General features: G+C 40.1%; 1 protein-coding gene across 1 annotated transcript in view; it reads left to right on the forward strand.

Moving 5' to 3' along the window:
- The window catches only part of mdm4 (MDM4 regulator of p53), a 53,463-nt gene extending 36,012 nt beyond the window's left edge, over positions 1-17,451 (forward strand). The window contains exons 7-11 of the mRNA XM_043716557.2: positions 1,054-1,150; positions 2,134-2,288; positions 4,794-4,964; positions 6,044-6,157; positions 15,397-17,451. Of these exons, the coding sequence (XP_043572492.2) occupies positions 1,054-1,150; positions 2,134-2,288; positions 4,794-4,964; positions 6,044-6,157; positions 15,397-15,966 (1,107 nt within the window). The 3' untranslated portion in view covers positions 15,967-17,451. The remainder of the gene's footprint in view (positions 1-1,053; positions 1,151-2,133; positions 2,289-4,793; positions 4,965-6,043; positions 6,158-15,396) is intronic.
- The last annotated feature ends 877 nt before the right edge of the window (positions 17,452-18,328 follow it).

The raw sequence follows: 18,328 nt of genomic DNA on the forward strand, positions 1-18,328 counted from the left end.
TTTCTTAGTCCTCTCTTTTTATGGGTAGGTGGAAAAGGGTTATTTTGATAGTATGGTGATGTCATGTTCAATGTATATTATGTTGCAGCACTAACCACTGTAATTTGTAATATGTAACCATATGTAATTTGGCAAAGTGCTGCCACCGATCCACCTTTCCTTACTGAGTCTAGGAGCCTATTTAATTAGCAGTGGTATTGGGTAAACTATTATTGAGTCTTCATGAGAAAAGGAACTTTGCTTAACAGGATGTACTTTATACCATGATAGCAATGGCTACAAGTTGCATTGACCATTTTGGCATAAAAGTAGAGGGCAGAGATGACACGTTGATCTTCATTGATACCTTGTGCTGCACTGTTTCCTTGCTACCTAAAGACTGTGTGACATTACCAAAGTGGAGTTTAATGCAGCTTCAGCAGTCAAATCTTTTAGAATATAACCTTGTAAAACACAATGAAGTTATCCCCCCTTCCATTTATTAGACTAGGTATATATTTTGTGCTATTTTACAATACACTGTCATTAATAGTCCATTTTTGTGCCATATAGTGTTTGCATCAGGGACATAGAATATAATTTCTCTTTGGTTGTCACTGTCCTAGAATATCTGGGAAAAATTTTTTAATAAGAAAAGTTTATTATTAGCTTTTGTAATTATCTTTTGTAATTTTCTAATTGCTTATATTCCAATAAACGCTGGCCAATTTCTTATAATATCAGCTTTTTGTTTTTGTGCAAGCATGTGCATTTGAATCTCTATTTGTCAGTGCAAACTGAAAGCTTACTGTTTGGAAAAATATAAAGCTATGTTCATAAAATGTTACTTCATATGGGCCTACGTTTTTTTTGCTGTGCAGACAAATGTCTCGAATAATTTGATTCCATAATTAGAATCTTTTGTTTCGAAGAATTGTGAGAATGTTCAGCCTGGGTTCTGCCTTTTCTTTTATCGACACAAAGGACGGTGACTTAGTCGAACTGCTACATCCTATTCACAACTAAAAGATAACCATATAAACGTTTGCTCCTTACTCTGTCTTCCCTAAACAGTGCCCTGCATCAGGGGAACTTAGTGAAGAAGAAATAACTGCCTGGAAGCTCCCAACTTCAGCTACCTCACATTTAAAAAGAAAGAACTCTGAATCAGGTGAGTGCTAAATTTATGATGGGTTAAGATTTAAAGGATGCTTTGTATTTTATCTAGTCAGTTTATTGTATGTGTCTCAAATGTAACGAATTACTTTTGGAGTGCAATTCCTCACCGAGCACAAGTCCTTGAATGAAGCTTAAATGCACTTGCAGATTCAAAGGTAAGCGTGCTACAAATGGAGACACATTATTATTTGTAAAATATCCAAGTAAACGATCCTTTCCCTGTCTGTTCATTCTTGCCTATAACTGTTGTCACATTTCTAAAATGTGAAGTGAAAGGTTCAGGATGGCTCTCGTGCAGAGTTCAAACCAGAAGTCCAGCAATTAATTATATTTGTATGCTGATTGTGAATTACACCAATTACCTTTTTCTAGACCACCACCTTTTACTAAAATCAGTACAGTTGTCTGCTTTTCTCATTTGCTTTTTACGTGGGGTTTAAATCATGTGAAAAACTACTAGGACCCTGACACAGCAGTCCCAGGATTGTGCAGTCTTGATGTATTAAGTGCAATCACTAGCAGAAACCATTCTATCACTTTTATGTAATCTGCAGTAACTATCAGGCTTGTGTCGCTGATGAATGCTGGTGTTGAACTTATTCATTGCTAGTACCAAAGGTTTTGTACCAAGTATTTGGCACCAAGTACCCCTCTGCCAGATGTAACATAGACACTAAATCTCCACTCTGTCCCAGAAATTCTCTGTCTGGATCTGAGAAATACTTTTGTTTATGTGACCTCTCCCTGCTGCTATTTGAGGAAGTCATCTTGGAACTGCTCTGGCCCTGTGCAACTAGAAGCATGATCAAGATTCCTTCCTTTCATTCTTACTGCTTAAAGTTTCTTTCGAACACTATTCCTGAACCCCATGTGGATTTTCTTATGGCATTCTCTTGTTTATTTCTAGGATAGAAATTGAATGCTCAAAATTCAATGAGCAGAGTTTTGGAAAATGTTTGTGTTTAATTTTGTTAGATGAGTCTGTGACGGATGATCAATCCGAATGTCAAGCCAAAGATAGTATTTCTGGTCTTTGGGATGCTGCTGCACTGCCGTGGTGGTTTATTACAAGTTTGCGTTCAAACTATGGGAGTCGAAAGAGTGGATCAACTGATATCTGCAGCAACCAGGTGATGTGATTTTTAAAAAAAAGTTAGAACTTATTAAACCTCAAATTTGATTTTATTTTATTGTATTCACATGTACCTAAGTACAGTGAAAAGTTTTTGTTTTGCGAGCAGTACGGGCAGATCATAGCAAAGAACGATATACAGCTCATAGAGTATTTAGAATGACGCACACAAGGTTATGGCTGCACAGGAGGTGCACAAAGAAAGATCAACAGTAGCAAGATCAACATTATTTGAAGTTAGCGGTCTGTTCAGCAATCTAATAACAGCAAGGAAGAAGCTGTTCTTGAACCTTTTGGTGCATGTGTTCAAGCTTCTCTATCTCCTGCCTGATGGAAAAGGTTCAAAGAGCATTTAAGTTTTTTTTACATTTTGCTCTCTACTGCTAAAAAAATTTCCCGAGGAGATGGGCAGGCAAACTGGCAGCATAATTCAGGCAAAAACAAACAACCTTGGACTGAGATACAAAACTGTGAATGTGTAGACAAGCCTACCTTCTGTTACCCTGGTTGATATACCTAGTTATTCACACCCAGCACTTACACCTAATTGTCTTGGTTCCTAGTTCACCTATAAGCTTCCATCTGGTCAACAACCTGTATTGAGATGGTAATTGCTTGAGATTAAAGGTGATAAAACGTGATGTGTGTTACTTGTGTATGGGGCCAACTAGTCAGTGCTTCTGATTGGCTAACTTGGTGGTTTAGTTTTTAAAAATGTGGATTCTTCAGGTCTTGACAGTGTCCTTTCCTCTGGGTTTGGGGTCCTGGTCTGAGTGCATCTGTTTTTTTAAAAAAAACCCAACAAAATTGAAATATAAAGGTCTCTTGTGACTCAGTGGTGGTGTACCCACCTGAGAGTCAAACTGCCCAGGTTCAAGCTCCACCTGCTCCAGAGGTGTGTCATAGCATAGCTGAACAGGTTGATTAAAATGTCTATGAAGTAAAATTTCAATGAAAACTTACATAAATTAACTTAAAATAATCCCCTCTGACAATAACAAGGGATGCTACCAATGTGCCACAAGCGTCCACTGAGATCATCTATTCATTTGTCAAGGAAAATAATTATCTTGTTTCTTAATTCCCCTACAAACTCGCAATATAGGCTGCTCACCAAGTGCAACAGCTGAGGGTGGAATCAGGTGAAGTTGGTGTCCAGTATATAGACCACAGTTGATAATTGGGTGGGTTTAATTGAAGGATGGAGAATTAAAGAAACATGAAGAAGGATTGACATGGTTGTCATAGATGATATTTATAACTTTGAAAATGGGATGGAATTTCTGTTGTGCAGGGCATAAGCTTCTTGGACTAAAGTGCTGTGTTTGGGTGAGAAGTTGGTTTGTTACATGGTCAGGGCTGGAGTATTGAGAAGACAATGAGCAACAGGACATGTTGAAGCTAATGAGTAAGGTCCATGAATTGCTTTTGATGTTAGAGGTGACTTTGAAAGTAGCAGTTGGAGAAGATGGTTTACTATTAAGTGTCGTGTCGTCTTTACTGTCGAGTGTTCTCATGGGTTGTTATGGTAATGTGGCCACAGAGAATACGATGAGGTATTAAGGTTTTCATGCCATTACCAGTCTGCCCTTGCATGTTGTATATTTGAGCCTTCATCCCATCAGAAGGCACTCTGGCACCATGTGTAAGCCACAGTATCCATGACTATGACTTTTATTACCAACAATTAAACTTTGCAGTTAGCAGTGCAGCACTCATGGGTGACATCTGTAATGACTCTTAACACCAAATGGTGTTCCCAAGGCCTTACAAATAGTTTTTTTAAACTTCTACAACTGTTGGGGTAAGTGTATACAGCATAAAATAATGTATATATCTAGTCAAGCAAGTGACTGAGCGAGCCACCAAAATTATTAGAGAAACTATCTCTCAAGTGAGCTCAGCTTGGAATCTTAGTCCATTGCTTTGAAGCTGATTGTAGTGCAGGTGGCAGTTGTGAAACTTTTTTATAGAAATAGTTCCATTTTCTGGCAGGCCGTTTTTGGAGCCAATAACAGGAGTAAGGTGAATATTTGAGATTTTGACTACTTCCTATCCTTGGTTTGAACAATGGAATTTGAACTCATTTCTTTCATGGAACTCAACCAGATTGCTCAAGCAATCTGGAGTAAAGCCAGAAAGATGATAGATCCTCTTTTTAAAAAAAACCTGCTCATACCCAGTCCACTTAAGCTCTCTCATCTTCAAATCCTTAATTGCACCTGCTTGCTATAGGGCATAAGCTCTTCGGATGAAGAACTTATGCTCAAAACGTAAACTCTCCTTGGATGCTGCCTGACCGGTTGTGCTTTTCCAGCGCCGCACTTTTTGACTCTGATCCCCAGCATCTGCAGTCCTTGCTTTCTCTTGTTTGCTATAGGACAAACTTAAATAGCTAGTAAATGTCCTACAGGATACGCAATGTGCCTAAAGATGGCATGTAAGATTATTTTATGTTGGCTAAATAAGATTGTGACATTAACACATCATCTTGATTCTTCAGGATATAGACACTGCCATTGTTTCTGACTCGACTGATGATCTGTGGTTTCTAAATGAACCTGCCAGTGATGAAGTAAATGTGGAGATCAAATTTGAGACAGTAGAAACAAAAGATAAAGATCCTCATGAGAACCAGAAAGGAGAGGAGGAAAAAAATACAGAATGCAAGGAGGTAGGTAAATATTGAAGCAGTCTAAAGTTACTTCTGGATGCATCAGTTTCCAGATGCATGTGTCTTCTCTGTGCTGCCTCATTCAGTGACATTTGAACTATGGCTGTCTGGTTCCTGTAATTTAAAATGCTATTGAGTCATTGATTAAATGAGGACCAGATAAAAATTAAATTTTTTGACAGCCTTTGAAATTAGTTTGTTCAGTTTTTTTTGTGTGGAAGAAAGAGGCCATCAGCCATCATTCAGAAATAGGACCAAAAGGCAGATAGCTAATTATCATGTTTTATCAGAAGTAATGAATTGGAAAACCTTTTGGAAGAAAAGCATTGCATTGGTACTCATGTGCTTATATTGCTGGAAACATAAAAAGACAAGGCTATTATAATATATTTTTATCAATGTGCAGTTTGATCTCAAAAGTACAATATTTATGTAAAATGGCCAGTTAATGTTGTAAAATATTTTGTAGACTTGATAATAATGGCAAAGACTTTTTTTTACCCTGGTCGTTGTCTGTCTCAGGTTAAAAAATGCTCTTTCCTGACAGGAGAAGAACGTTGAATACAGTCTTTGGGGTTTGGAATCGAAACTAGTCCAAATAGATGTCATAAAAGTCTCTTCTCTGAAGGCTGTTAACTTCACAAGAGAAATTTTGAGCTTGTGGGCACTTGACTGAGTTAAATGCCCTGAATTTAGCGTAAATTGCTTTCAATTCAACAAGCTCGGTCATAGAAAACGCAAGATTGAAATCTGTGGGGTGATTTTGCTCAGGTGTAGTATGGCAGCACTTAATTGAAGTCAATATCATCAGCTGCACTTAGTCAGGACTAAAGTGCATATAACCTGTTATAAATGACTCAGAAGTGCTTAATACTGTCACTGGGTTAAAAAAATAAATTCACAACATCTTATCATTCTTCACCGTGAATGCGAAAAGTTGGTAGTCCTAACCTGCAAAGTAGCAAGGTAAGAATCACTGTAAGATTCACATTAATCATTTTGTGACTTGCACTTGCAGTTTAGCAGTAGCTTTATTGGTGACTCCTCTTGTGACCTGTGCACTCCTTTTCCCGACCCAGGCCTATTCCTCCCTTCAGGTTACAATCTATGAAGCTGATGATGACCTGCCATGCTCAGGGGATGCTACCGACACAGAAATCTCGGACGCGTTTGAGAACTCTGATGGTTTAAAGGTAAGTCCTAATGTTTTAATGTATTCTGAAGTTTTTGTTGTAGACACTAAGATAATACACAGCAATTTTAATACAATTAAAGATTGTTATAATGTTAACTTGGCTTTTCTGCATCATTCAAACATTGGATGTTTTGAAACCTTTGGTCTATCTGTGAATGTGACCATTCATGTGAAATAGTGGAAAGCAAATGCTGCTAAGATATAGACCTTTTTATTAGCTAGGAGTGCACGCTTTCCAGGCAGAGTTGCTTGCAGCATTCAGGAATTGGAACTCTGGTTGAACTTCAGTAAACAAATCTTTTACTTTTAGTTTTACCCTTAATGTAAATAAAGAAAGGATCACTACTTAAGATGGGAATGAAAGAGAAAATGGGTGGCTATAAATTCATTGGCCACGCATCAATGTTAAGGTAAATGCAGAAATCTGTTACAAGGTTTTGAGAAATAGATATGTGGATAATAATGAACTGATTATAGTCAGCATGGACTTGCAAATGGGAAGTCATGTTTGAACATCTTTTGAAAGTATTAATAAAATTGATAAAAGAGAAGTGGTGGACACAGTATACTGAGATTTATCAGAAGGCTTTAGTAAAAGTTTTCACATGGGGCTGGTTAAAAGAAGTTAAAATGCATGAATTAGGAGATAGTGTACTTGCAAGGATTAATGGTTAGCTAATAGACAAAAAGCATTAGGAATAAATGCACCATTCTTAAGTTGGTCGGCTGTGCTTGTGGGGTACCTGAGGATCAGTGCTTAGACCTCGGCTAGTCCAAATATTTATGTGATTTGGAAGTGGGCATAATATTTCCATAGATGTTCCATAGCTAAGTGGGAATGTGTGACGTTAGCAAGATGTAAAGCATCTTCAAGAGGATTTAGGCAGGCTTAGTCAATGGGCGAGAATATGGCAAATGGAATGTAATGTGAAAAGTGACTATCCACTTTAGTAGGAGAAACCGAAGCATGAATTATTTCATAACTGTGAGTGGTTGTAAAGTGTGTGTATACAAACGGACCTAAGTTTCTCTGTCGATATATCATTGAAAGCTAACCTGCCGGTATGGCAAGCTATTAGATACTAGTCTTTATTGCATGAGAATTTGAATATAGGAATAGTGAAGTCTTTCTTCAGTTGTATAGAAGCTTGGTAGATTGCACCTGGAGTACTTTGTGAAGTTCTGGTTGTCTTATATCTGTTCCTGAGATGGTGTAATTGTCATGTGAAGAATGATTGTGCAAACTGGGCCTACATTCTCTGGAGAATCGAAGAATAAGAGGTGATCTCATTAAAACCTTCAAAATATTTGAAAAGGAAATACAGACTAAATGGACGTGAGATATTCCCCCCCTGGTTGCGGAGTCAAGAAAATATCCCTGTCTTTAAAAATATGGGGATATCACTTGGACCTGTATTTAAATTTTTTTTATTTCGAGGTTTGTGAGCGTTTAGAAGTTTCTCTCCGAGCTGTCAAACGAAGGCTAAGTATGTATCTTGAATTCTGGGTAATCCAAGGTGGAGAACGGGAAAAACTTCTGGCTGTAGGAGCTGCTCTTTTTATTTTGAGGTATTTTAGGTATTGGAGGTGATTTCCTCGAATTCCAGGAGCAGCAATTACTGTTTTAAATGCTGTTGCATTGTTTTGGAACTTTGGGAAAAAAATTAAAATAACAGCAGTTTTAAAAGGGAGAAGAGCAGACAAAGGAAGCACATGGTGAGGACAGTGCAGGAGGGAGAGAGAGAGAGAGAACCTGCACAGTTACCGCCTTTGCTGTTTGAATTTGTGTATCACTGGACATCGGAGTGGATCTGGGAAAATTAACAAACAGTGAAATTCACAACTAATCTTGGAGGAACTGTTGGGCGAAGTTCACAGCACAGAATCACATAAGTTAATTGTTGTTTTAAGTCTGTCCAAGAGAGAGGCTGTATTAGTGAGTACAGTGGGTTTTAGATTAGATTACATTACATTACAGTGTGGAAACAGGCCCTTCGGCCAAACAAGTCCACACCGACCCGCCGAAGCGTAACCCACCCATACCCCTACATTTACCCCTTACCTAACACTACGGGCAATTTAGCATGGCCAATTCACCTGGCCTGCACATCTTTGGACTGTGGGAGGAAACCGGAGCACCTGGAGGAAACCCATGCAGACAATGGGAGAAAGTGCAAACTCAACACAGTCAGTCGCCTGAGGCGGGAATTGAACCGGGTCCTTGGCGCTGTGAGGCAGTAGTGCTAGCCACTGTGCCACCGTGCCACCGTTGATTATATATTTTTGGAGATAAGTCTCTTGATTAAACTTTTAAACTATAAGCCATAGCTATTAATTTAACCTGGGGCAGTGTTTGTAGAGGAATAAGACAGTGTTATTTTCTGGGTCTGTAGGTTGTGAAGGAGCAAACATGGCCTTTGCAGTGATATGTACTACTTGTCAGATGTGAGAGTTTAAAGAGAGTTTAAGGGTTACTGCTGATTATATCTGTCATAAATGCTGTTGGATACGAATCATATCAGATCGAGTGGATCGGTTGGAGAGACAGATAGAAGCGGTGAGGAAATTGCAACAGCAACATTATGTGATGGATGGCAGTTATCGGCGAGGAAGGAGCTCAAAAATGGTCTGAGGAGAACCAAGAGGGGGCACGAGAAAGGCTTGGCAGAACGGATCAGGGAGAACACACAGGCATTTTACACTGATGTGAGGAATAAGAGAATGGTCAAAGAAAGAGTAGGGCTGATCAGGGAGGGCATAGGGAATTTGTGTGTGGAGTCTGAGGAGGTAGGGGAAGCCCTAAATGAGTTTTTTGCTTCTGTCTTTACGAAAGAAACAAACTTTGTAGTGAATGAAACCTTTGAAGAGCAGGTGTGCATGCTGGAATGGATAGAGATAGAGGAAGCTGATGTGCTGAAAATTTTGTCCTACATTAAGATTGACAAGTCGCCAGGCCCGGACCAGATTTGTCCTCGGCTGCTTTGGGAAACGAGAAATGCAATTGCTTCGCCACTTGCGAAGATCTTTGCATCCTTGCTCTCCACTGGAGTCTTCCCTGAGGACTGGAGAGAGGCAAATGTAATTCCTCTCTTCAAGGAAGGAAATAGGGAAATCCCTGGCAATTACAGGCCAGTAAATCTCATGTCTGCAAGGTGTTAGAAAGGATTCTGAGGGATAGAAGAGCATGGCTTGATTAAATGCAGTCAACACGGCTTTGTGAGGGGCAGGTCATGACTTACAAACCTTATCGAGTTCTTTGAGGATGTGACTAGAAAAGTTGATGAGGGTCGAGTTGTGGATGTGGTGTATATGGACTTCAGCTCTTCCAGCACCACTAATCCAGAAAGCCTGAACTGCTGTGCTCTTCCAGCACCACTAATCCAGAATCTGGTTTCCAGCATCTGCAGTCATTGTTTTTACCTAGTTGATTTTAACCGTACTATGAATCCTCTTGCAAGGATGCCTGCCTTGAAGAAGTTTTCCTCCTCTCTCTACAAGAATCTCAGGGAGTCCCTCTCCCACTGCACTCCACGCTTCAGGCTCTCTGCCTTTATTCCTGATGAAGGGCTTTTGCCCGAAACGTCGATTTTACTGCTCCTCAGATGCTGCCTGAACTGCTGTGCTCTTCCAGCACCACTAATCCAGAATTTGATAAGGTTCCTCATGGTAGGCTCATTCAGAAGGTCAGGAGGAATGGGATACAGGGGAACTTAGCTGTCTGGATACAGAATTGGCTGGCCAACAGAAGACAGCGAGTAGAAGGAAAATATTCTGCCTGGAAGTCTGTGGTGAGTGGTGTTCCACAGGGCTCTGTCCTTGGGCCTCTACTGTTTGTAATTTTTATTAATGACTTGGATTTCCCAGGGCAGAAATGACTAACACGAGGGGTCATAGTTTTAAGCTGGTTGGAGGAAAGTATAGAGGGGATGTCAGAGGCGGGTTCTTCACACAGAGTTGTGAGAGCATGGAATGTGTTGCCAGCAGCAGTTGTGGAAGCAAGGTCATTGGGGACATTTAAGAGACTACTGGACATGCATATGGTCACAGAAATTTGAGGGTGCATACATGAGGATCAGTGGTCAGCACAACATCGTAGGCTGAAGGGCCTGTTCTATGTTTTATAGGAAGGGGGGGATGTCTCAGATACAGTCACATAGATGGGTTAACTCAAGGAAGGGTAAGAGAGGTAAGCAGGTAATGCAGGAGTCTTTTGTGGATATACCCATTTCCAACAGGTATGCTGATTTGGAAAATGTAGGGGGCGATGGATTCTCAGGGGAATGTAGCACGAACAGCCAAGTTTCTGGTATTGACACTGGCTCTCATGCAATGAGGGGTAAGTTGGCTTCCAAGAGATCAATTGTGTTCGGGAATTCTGTAGTCCGAGGTGCAGACAGACGTTTCTGTGGCCAGCAGAGAAAAAGCAGAATGGTGTGTTGTTTCTCTCCTGCTAGGATCAAGGATGTCTTAGAGAGGGTGCAGAATGTTCTCACAGGGGGGAGGGGGGAGGGGCCAGGAAGAGGTCATTGTCCACATTGGAACCAACGACAGGAAGGGAAAAGGTTGTGATTCTGAAGGGCAATTACAGAGAGTCAGGCAGAAATTTAAAAAGGAAGTCCTCAAGGGTAGTAATATTTGGATTACTCCCAGTGCTACGAGGTAGTGAGGGCAGGAATAGGAGGATAGAGCAGATGAATGCATGGCTGGGGAGCTGGTGTATGAGAGAAGGGTTCACATTTTTTGGATCATTGAAATCTCTTTTGGGGTAGAATGACCTGTACAAGAAGGACGGATTGCATCTAAATTGGAAGGGGACTAATATACTGGCAGGGAAATTTGCTAGAACTGCTTGGGAGGATATAAACTAGTAAGGTGGGGGGGTGGGACCCAGGGAGATCGTGAGGAAAGAGATCGGTCTGAGACTGGTACAGTTGAGAACAGAACTGAGTCAAACAGTCAGGGCAGGCAGGGACAAAGTAGGACTAATAAATTAAACTGCATATATCTCAATGCAAGGGGCCTAACAGGGAAGCCAGATGAACTCAGGACATGGTTAGGAACATGGGACTGGGATATCATAGCAATCACACAAACATGGCTCAGGGATGGGCAGGACTGGCAGCTTAATGTTCCAGGATACAAATGCTACAGGAAGGATAGAAAGGGAGGCAAGAAAGGAGGGGGAGTGGCATTTTTGATAAGGGATAGCATTACAGCTGTGCTGAGGGAGGATATTCCCAGAAATACATCCAGGGAAATTATTTGGGTGGAACTGAGAAATAAGAAAGGGATGATCACCTTATTGGGATGGTATTATAGACCCCCCCCCACCCCCAATAGTCAAAGGGAAATTTGAGAAATAAACTTGTAAGGAGATCTCAGCTATCTGTAAGAATAATAGGGTAGTTATGGTAGGGGATTTTAACTTTCCAAACATCGACTGGGACTGTCCATAGTGTTAAAGATTTAGATGGAGAGGAATTTCTTAAGTGTGTACAAGACAATTTTCTGATTCAGTATGTGGATGTACCTACTAGAGAAGGTGCAAAACTTGACCTACTCTTGGGAAATAAGGCAGGGAAGGTGACTGAGGTGTCATTGGGCAGCACTTTGGGGCCAGCGACCATAATTCTATTTGTTTTAAAATAGTGATGGAAAAGGATAGACTAGATCTAAAAGTTGAAGTTCTAAATTGGAGAAAGGCCAATTTTCATGGTATTAGGCAAGAACTTTCAAAAGCTGATTGGAGGCAGATGTTCGCAGGTAAAGGGACGGCTGAAAAATGGGAAGCCTTCAGAAATGAGATAATAAGAATCCAGAGAAAGTATATTCCTGTCAGAGTAAAAGGGAAGGCTGGTAGGTATAGAGAATGCTGGATGACTAAAGAAATTGAGGGTTTGGTTAAGAAAAAGAAGGAGGCATATGTCAAGTATAGACAGGATAGATCGAGTGAATCCTTGGAAGAGTATAAAGAAAGTAGGAATATACTTAAGATGGAAATCAAGATGGCAAAACGGGGACATGAGATAGCTTTGGCAAATAGAATTAAGGAGAATCCAAAGGGGTTTTTACAAATATATTAAGGACAAAAGGGTAACTTGGGAGAGAATAGGGCCCCTCAAAGATCAGCAAGGCGGCATTTGTGTGGAGCCACAGAAAATGGGGGAGATACAATATGAATATTTTGCATCAGTATTTACTGTGGAAAAGGATATGGAAGATATAGACTGTAGGGAAATAGATGGTGACATCTTGCAAAATGTCCAGATTACAGAAGTGCTGGATGTCTTGAAACGGTTAAAGGTGGATAAATCCCCAGGACCTGATCAGGTGTACCCGAGACCTCTGTGGGAAGCTAGAGAAGTGATTGCTGGGTCTCTTGCTGAGATATTTGTATCATTGATAGTCACAGGTGAGGTGCTGGAAGACTGGAGGTTGGCAAACGTGGTGCCACTGTTTAAGAAGGGCGGTAAAGACAAGCCAGAGAACTATAGATTGGTGAGCCTGACCTCTGTGGTGGGCAAGTTGTTGGAGGGAATCCTGAGGGACAGGATGTATTTGTATTTGGAAAGGCAAGAACTTAGTAGGGATAGTCAAAATGGCTTTGTGCGTGAGAAATCATGTCTCACAAACTTGAGTTTTTTGTAGAAGTAACAAAGAAGATTGAGGACAGATCAGTAGATGTGATCTATATGGACTTCAGTAAGGCGTTCAGCAAGGTTCCCCTTGGGAGACTGATTAGCAAGGTTAAATCTCATGGAATACAGGGAGAACTAGCCATTTGGATACAGAACTGGCTCAAAAGGTAGAAGACAAAGGGTGGTGGTGGAGGGTTGCTTTTCAGACTGGAGGCCTGTGACCAATGGAGTGTCACAAGGATCGGTGCTGGGTCCTCTACTTTTTGTCATTTACATAAATGATTTGATTTGGATGCGAGCATAAGAGGTACAGTTAGTAAGTTGGCAGCTGACACCAAAATTAGAGGTGTAGTGGACAGCGAAGGCGGCTACCTCAGATTGCAACAGAATCTGGACCAGTTGGGCCAGTGGGCTGAGAGGTGGCAGATGGAGTTTAATTCAGATAAATGAGAGGTGCTGCATTTTGGGAAAGCAAATCTTAGCATGACTTATACACTTAATGGTAAGGTCCTAGGGAGTGTTGCTGAACAAAGAGACCTTGGAGTGCAGGTTCATAGCTCATTGAAAGTGGAGTTGCAGGTAGATAGGATAGTGAAGATGGCGTTTGGTATGCATCCTGGTCAGAGTATTGAGTACAGGAGTTGGGAGGTCATGTTGCGGCTGTACAGAACATTGGTTAGGCCACTGTTGGAATATTGTGTGCAATTCTGGTCTCCTTCCAATCGGAAAGATGTTGTGAAACTTGAAAGGGTTCAGAAAAGATTTACAAGGATGTTGCCAGGGTTGCAGGATTTGAGCTACAGGGAGAGACTGAACAGGCAGGGGCTGTTTTCCCTGGAGCGTCGGAGGCTGAGGGATGACCTTATAGAGGTTAACAAAATTGAGGGGCATGGATAGGATAAATAGACAAAGTCTTTTCCCTGGGATCGGGGAGTCCAGAACTAGAGGACATAGGTTTAGGGTGAGAGGGGAAAGATATAAAGACCTAAGGGGCAACGTTTTCATGCAGAGGGTGGTATGTGTATGGAATGAGCTGCCAGAGGATGTGGTGGAGGCTGGTACAATTGCAACATTTAAGAGGCATTTGGATGGGTATATGAATAGGAAGGGTTTGGAGGGATATGGGCCGGGTGCTGGCAGGTGGGACTAGATTGGGTTGGGATATCTGGTCGGCATGGACAGGTTGGACCAAAAGGCCTGTTTCCATGCTGTTCGTCTCTATGACTCTGTGTAAAGTACAGGTTGGTAGATTTCTGATTACCAATGATGTGCATGGTTAATGGGTTGAGGTTGGTAAAAGGGCAATGAGGTGTTTGATCGGCCATGATCACATTGAATGGCATGGCAGGCTTGATGGGCTGAAAGGTCTACTTTTGTTCCTATGTTCAAATAGAAATCAATTTTAATTATTCACAAAGACCCAAATAATTGGACTTTGACAACTATTCAATTAAGGGTCACACAGGAGCAGGAACTGGTCATTGAGCTGCTTTAAGCATGTTCTGCTATAGTTAGATCATAACTGATCTGTATCTTAACCTCATTTACTGCCTAAATTCCATAATTTTTAATAACTTTGCCAAATGTATATCTATTAATCCCAGTGCTGAAAGTTTCACCTGGTCCGGCCTCAACAGCATTTTCTGGAGAGTTTGATTTTCATAATTTTGGAAGAAAGTACTTCCTGGCACTGTTGACCCCAAACCATTTATAAAGTTGTTCTGAACTTGGGCAGCTTTTCTCTTTACCTACTTTTGCTAATTCAGTCAGTCATCCAGAGTATCTTCATTAAATCTTCACTTAATCTGGTTTGTGTTCAATGGGTTGCAATTCTAGTCTCTGCAACCTGCTCTTGTAATTTACCTTTCCAGTTGTGGAATTCTTCCTGATAAAGGGCTGTGCTTTTCCAGCACCCCACTCTTCAACTAATGAATCTGGGACCAATCTATGCTTCCTGAAGTGAAGTATGTCAGATTGTAGCTAACTGGAGCTAATTGTAACACAATATCCACCCTTCAATTCTTGTCCTTTCAAACAATGTATTAATCGTTTTAATTTTGTGTGCCTGTGAAATATTAATAAATCATGCAGTGACTGGAATATCAATGCCTTAATTTTTTTGAAACATAATTTGATGCTGTATAAAATGAGCTTCTGCTACAATGTTTTATTTAGACAGCACGTTAATGCACCTGCAATTTACTGATGGTACACAATGTCAACCAAAGTGCTATCACCAATTACTGCTGATTCTCCACTTTGCCTATACTTGTACTTTCAATTTTATGGTTTTTTTGCACAAATGGGATTAATTTGCCTCACATTTTGTTTTAAAAACTTGCATAAAGCCATCCAATGTTTTAAAGAAATTGTTTTCATGTACCTATACTGTTCAGTTCTGAACAAATTATTATAAAATAGCAATATTAACCATATTTGTATTTTGAAAGCTGGGGTTGGTGATGGAAATAACATTTGCAATAAATTGCCAGACATTTTCTTTATGCTATAAAATCTAAGTGGTCAGCCAAAATACCTGTTGCCAAACGGTGTAAAGCCCTGATCAACAGTGATGTACATTCTTGCTTTTCCATTTTAGGACTCCTGGAAATGTACCAACTGTGGAAAATGTAATCCTTCTCAGAAGCAATATTGTCTGCGGTGCTGGGCACTTCGTAAAGGCTGGTATCTCAATCCCAAGTTTGTACATTCAACATCCGACCCATTAATTACTGGCTTTGAGGCTACAGAGGAGGCTGAAGACATTGATGTTCCTGACTGCAGAAAGTCTGTTTCTGACCCTCTGATTCAGTCTGAACAGCTCCAATGTAATAAGAAAGGAAAACATACCCAACATGGCTCTTCAGAATCCTTAGATAGACTTTCGCAGCCATCCACATCAAGTATCAACTTAAGCAATAAAGAGGAACTTCAGTCTGAGGGTAGAGGAACAAAAACTCAGCGTGAAGACTCCTCACATTTTTGGAGGAACTGCTTGGGACCCTGTCTTGTCTGTGGTGTACGCCCCAGGACTGGGAATATTATCCATGGAAAGACGGGACATCTCGTAGCATGCTATGCATGTGCTAAAATGTTACATAAGCGTAAACTGCCTTGTCCTGTGTGTGTGCAGCCAATTAATACAGTTATAAGAACTTTTATAGGATAGCTACATGCCGTGTTGTCAAGTGAAATGAAAAATTATCTTGTTTATGGTGTTCCATTTGAGCTTTTCCAATTGCCTTTGCAAAATAGGTAATGGGTAAAGAACAGAATACCAGAGAAGAGGCAGGAGTATGGAGAAATGGTGTTCTTACATTGTTGTTTCCAATGTGACACAAACTAATGTTAGTTTGGTTAATACTGTATAATACTGAACTAATTAGGTAAATTACGTGTTCACAATAAGTGCCGTACACCCTAATGTAGCCAGTATGTTTGGATTGTATTGTGATAAATTTGTCAGCAGCGGTATTTTTGAGTGTTGGAATGCTCTAGATTCTATTCTGTATAACATTGGGTTTTATCATAATATTTATTTTGGTTTTTCAACAATTTTGTGTACTTCTTTGAAAAGCAATGGTACTGAATCTATTATCTTTTATAATTGTCTAAGTCATTATATTTATCAATGAAACTTTGAAGCTGACCAGTGTACTTTTAAAATTGGGCCATATTCTGCAATTGCCCTCATTGCAAGTTGGATCAAAAACAGCTCGCTGTGTCTCAGCCTCCAAATTGCAGAGTTCTGGTTTCAAATACTTTTGAGCTGTAAATGCTCTGAAACATTCTGTGGTTGTGATATGTAATTCCACAGTTTTTCTTCGCTAACATCTTCTGCTGTAGTCACGAGAGATACAATTATCTGCAGTCATCTTGATTGCCAGTTGGTGCCATCTAGAATTTGAAATGCTATGCTGTTTTTTGGCGTATAAACAACACTAATCTAGTAACCATTTTATTTTGCCATTGATTCTACCCTTATTTAGGAATTGGTGCCCAGGCAATTGAGGAATGAAGAAATTGCCCATAACCCATTGCTTTTAATGTAATATTTCTATCTGCTTATCTTTTTCTCTCTTGATTCCACTATTCCAAGCCACAGTGATGGGTCCCTGTGCATAGACCCATTCATTTTGGCTGCAAATGCTTTTTTTAAATCTATGCAACTCTAGTTCGGAAAGACAGAATTTAAAGTTTTTGTGCTATTTTTGAGATATATACTTCACATGGAATCTGGTGATGCTGGCTTTTGTGACTTATTGTAACAGTGTTAAAGCTAATATTTCTTCTGACCTCACAACATATATATTGGGTGTGTAAACTGGCATTTTAGTTCTTGAGTTCTGGAGTAGAATGGTTTGAGAAAATTGAACTATTGTTCTCGTACAGTGGCAAGTACTACTGCATTAATGTTTCCATGTGAAGTCTCTAGCAAATATTGTTTAGTTTTCAAGTTGATTGAGCACTTTGGTTTGGTGTTAAATATTCTTTTTATATTTTTGACAATTTTTGTGTTTTCGATTGAGGTAGCTACTGTTTTCTGTCATCTGAGTGTCTTGTGTGAGAATTTATACTAAGCTGCAACTAATGTGCAATAATTCAGTACTAGCAGAGAATAGATATTGCTTCAATAAATAGATAATCTGCTGGTTTGATGTTTCTCATTTAATGAGATGCTTTGTGGGTACGTTCAAAATTTAACAAATTATGTAAATTTCTGTTGAACTAAAACTTGCAGCATTTAAAACCTTAAGCATGAAAAAATCAAAAACAAAATTTTTGATTTACATTATTGTTCTGAGGGACAGTTTACCATCTTATTCTTGTAATTAATCACAACTGAAATTGATTACAGACATGTCTGCTGACTCATTTGCATGTACCCGCTCAAAGATATTACCTGGCTTTGATTTGGAGCTACCTTTTTATGATTTTTATTAATTCTTGCTATTTAGGCAGCACTGGCTAGGCTAGTAATTACTGCCCATCCTAACTGCCCTTCAGAAGATGGTGAAATGCCACATGAGCTATTACAGTTCCAGGGGTGTACATGCACCCACAATGCCATTAGGAAAGGAATTCCAGGATTTTGACCAAGTGAAGAAGAAATAGTGATATAGTTCCAAGTCAGGTTGATGTGTGGCTTGGAGGAGAACATGCAGGCAGTGTTATTCTTGTGTGTCTTGTCCTCCTATGGGATAGAGGTCACAAGTTTGGAAGATGATTTCTACGGAGCCTTGATAATTTGAGGCATTTTGTTAATGATACACACTGCTGCCATTGTGCACCATTAGAGGGAATGAATTTTGAGGAAGTTAGATGGGGAACCAAGTCCTTTGGTGTTGAGCTCCTTGAATATTGTTGGAGCTGCGCTCATGCCTCATGTTTGGCATGTAGATGTATAATATGAGGAGTCAGGAGTTGAATTGCTGGCGTCCGAATTCCAACATCTGATCTAATTTTGTATCCAGAGTACGTACTTCGCTGGTTCAGTTCATTTTCTCTGTGCAGGATGGAAAGATGCACAA

Source organism: Chiloscyllium plagiosum, unplaced genomic scaffold, assembly GCF_037043375.1.
Source record: "Chiloscyllium plagiosum isolate Xiang-an unplaced genomic scaffold, Cpla_swu_hap1 HiC_scaffold_26, whole genome shotgun sequence".
Lineage (NCBI taxonomy): Eukaryota > Metazoa > Chordata > Chondrichthyes > Orectolobiformes > Hemiscylliidae > Chiloscyllium > Chiloscyllium plagiosum.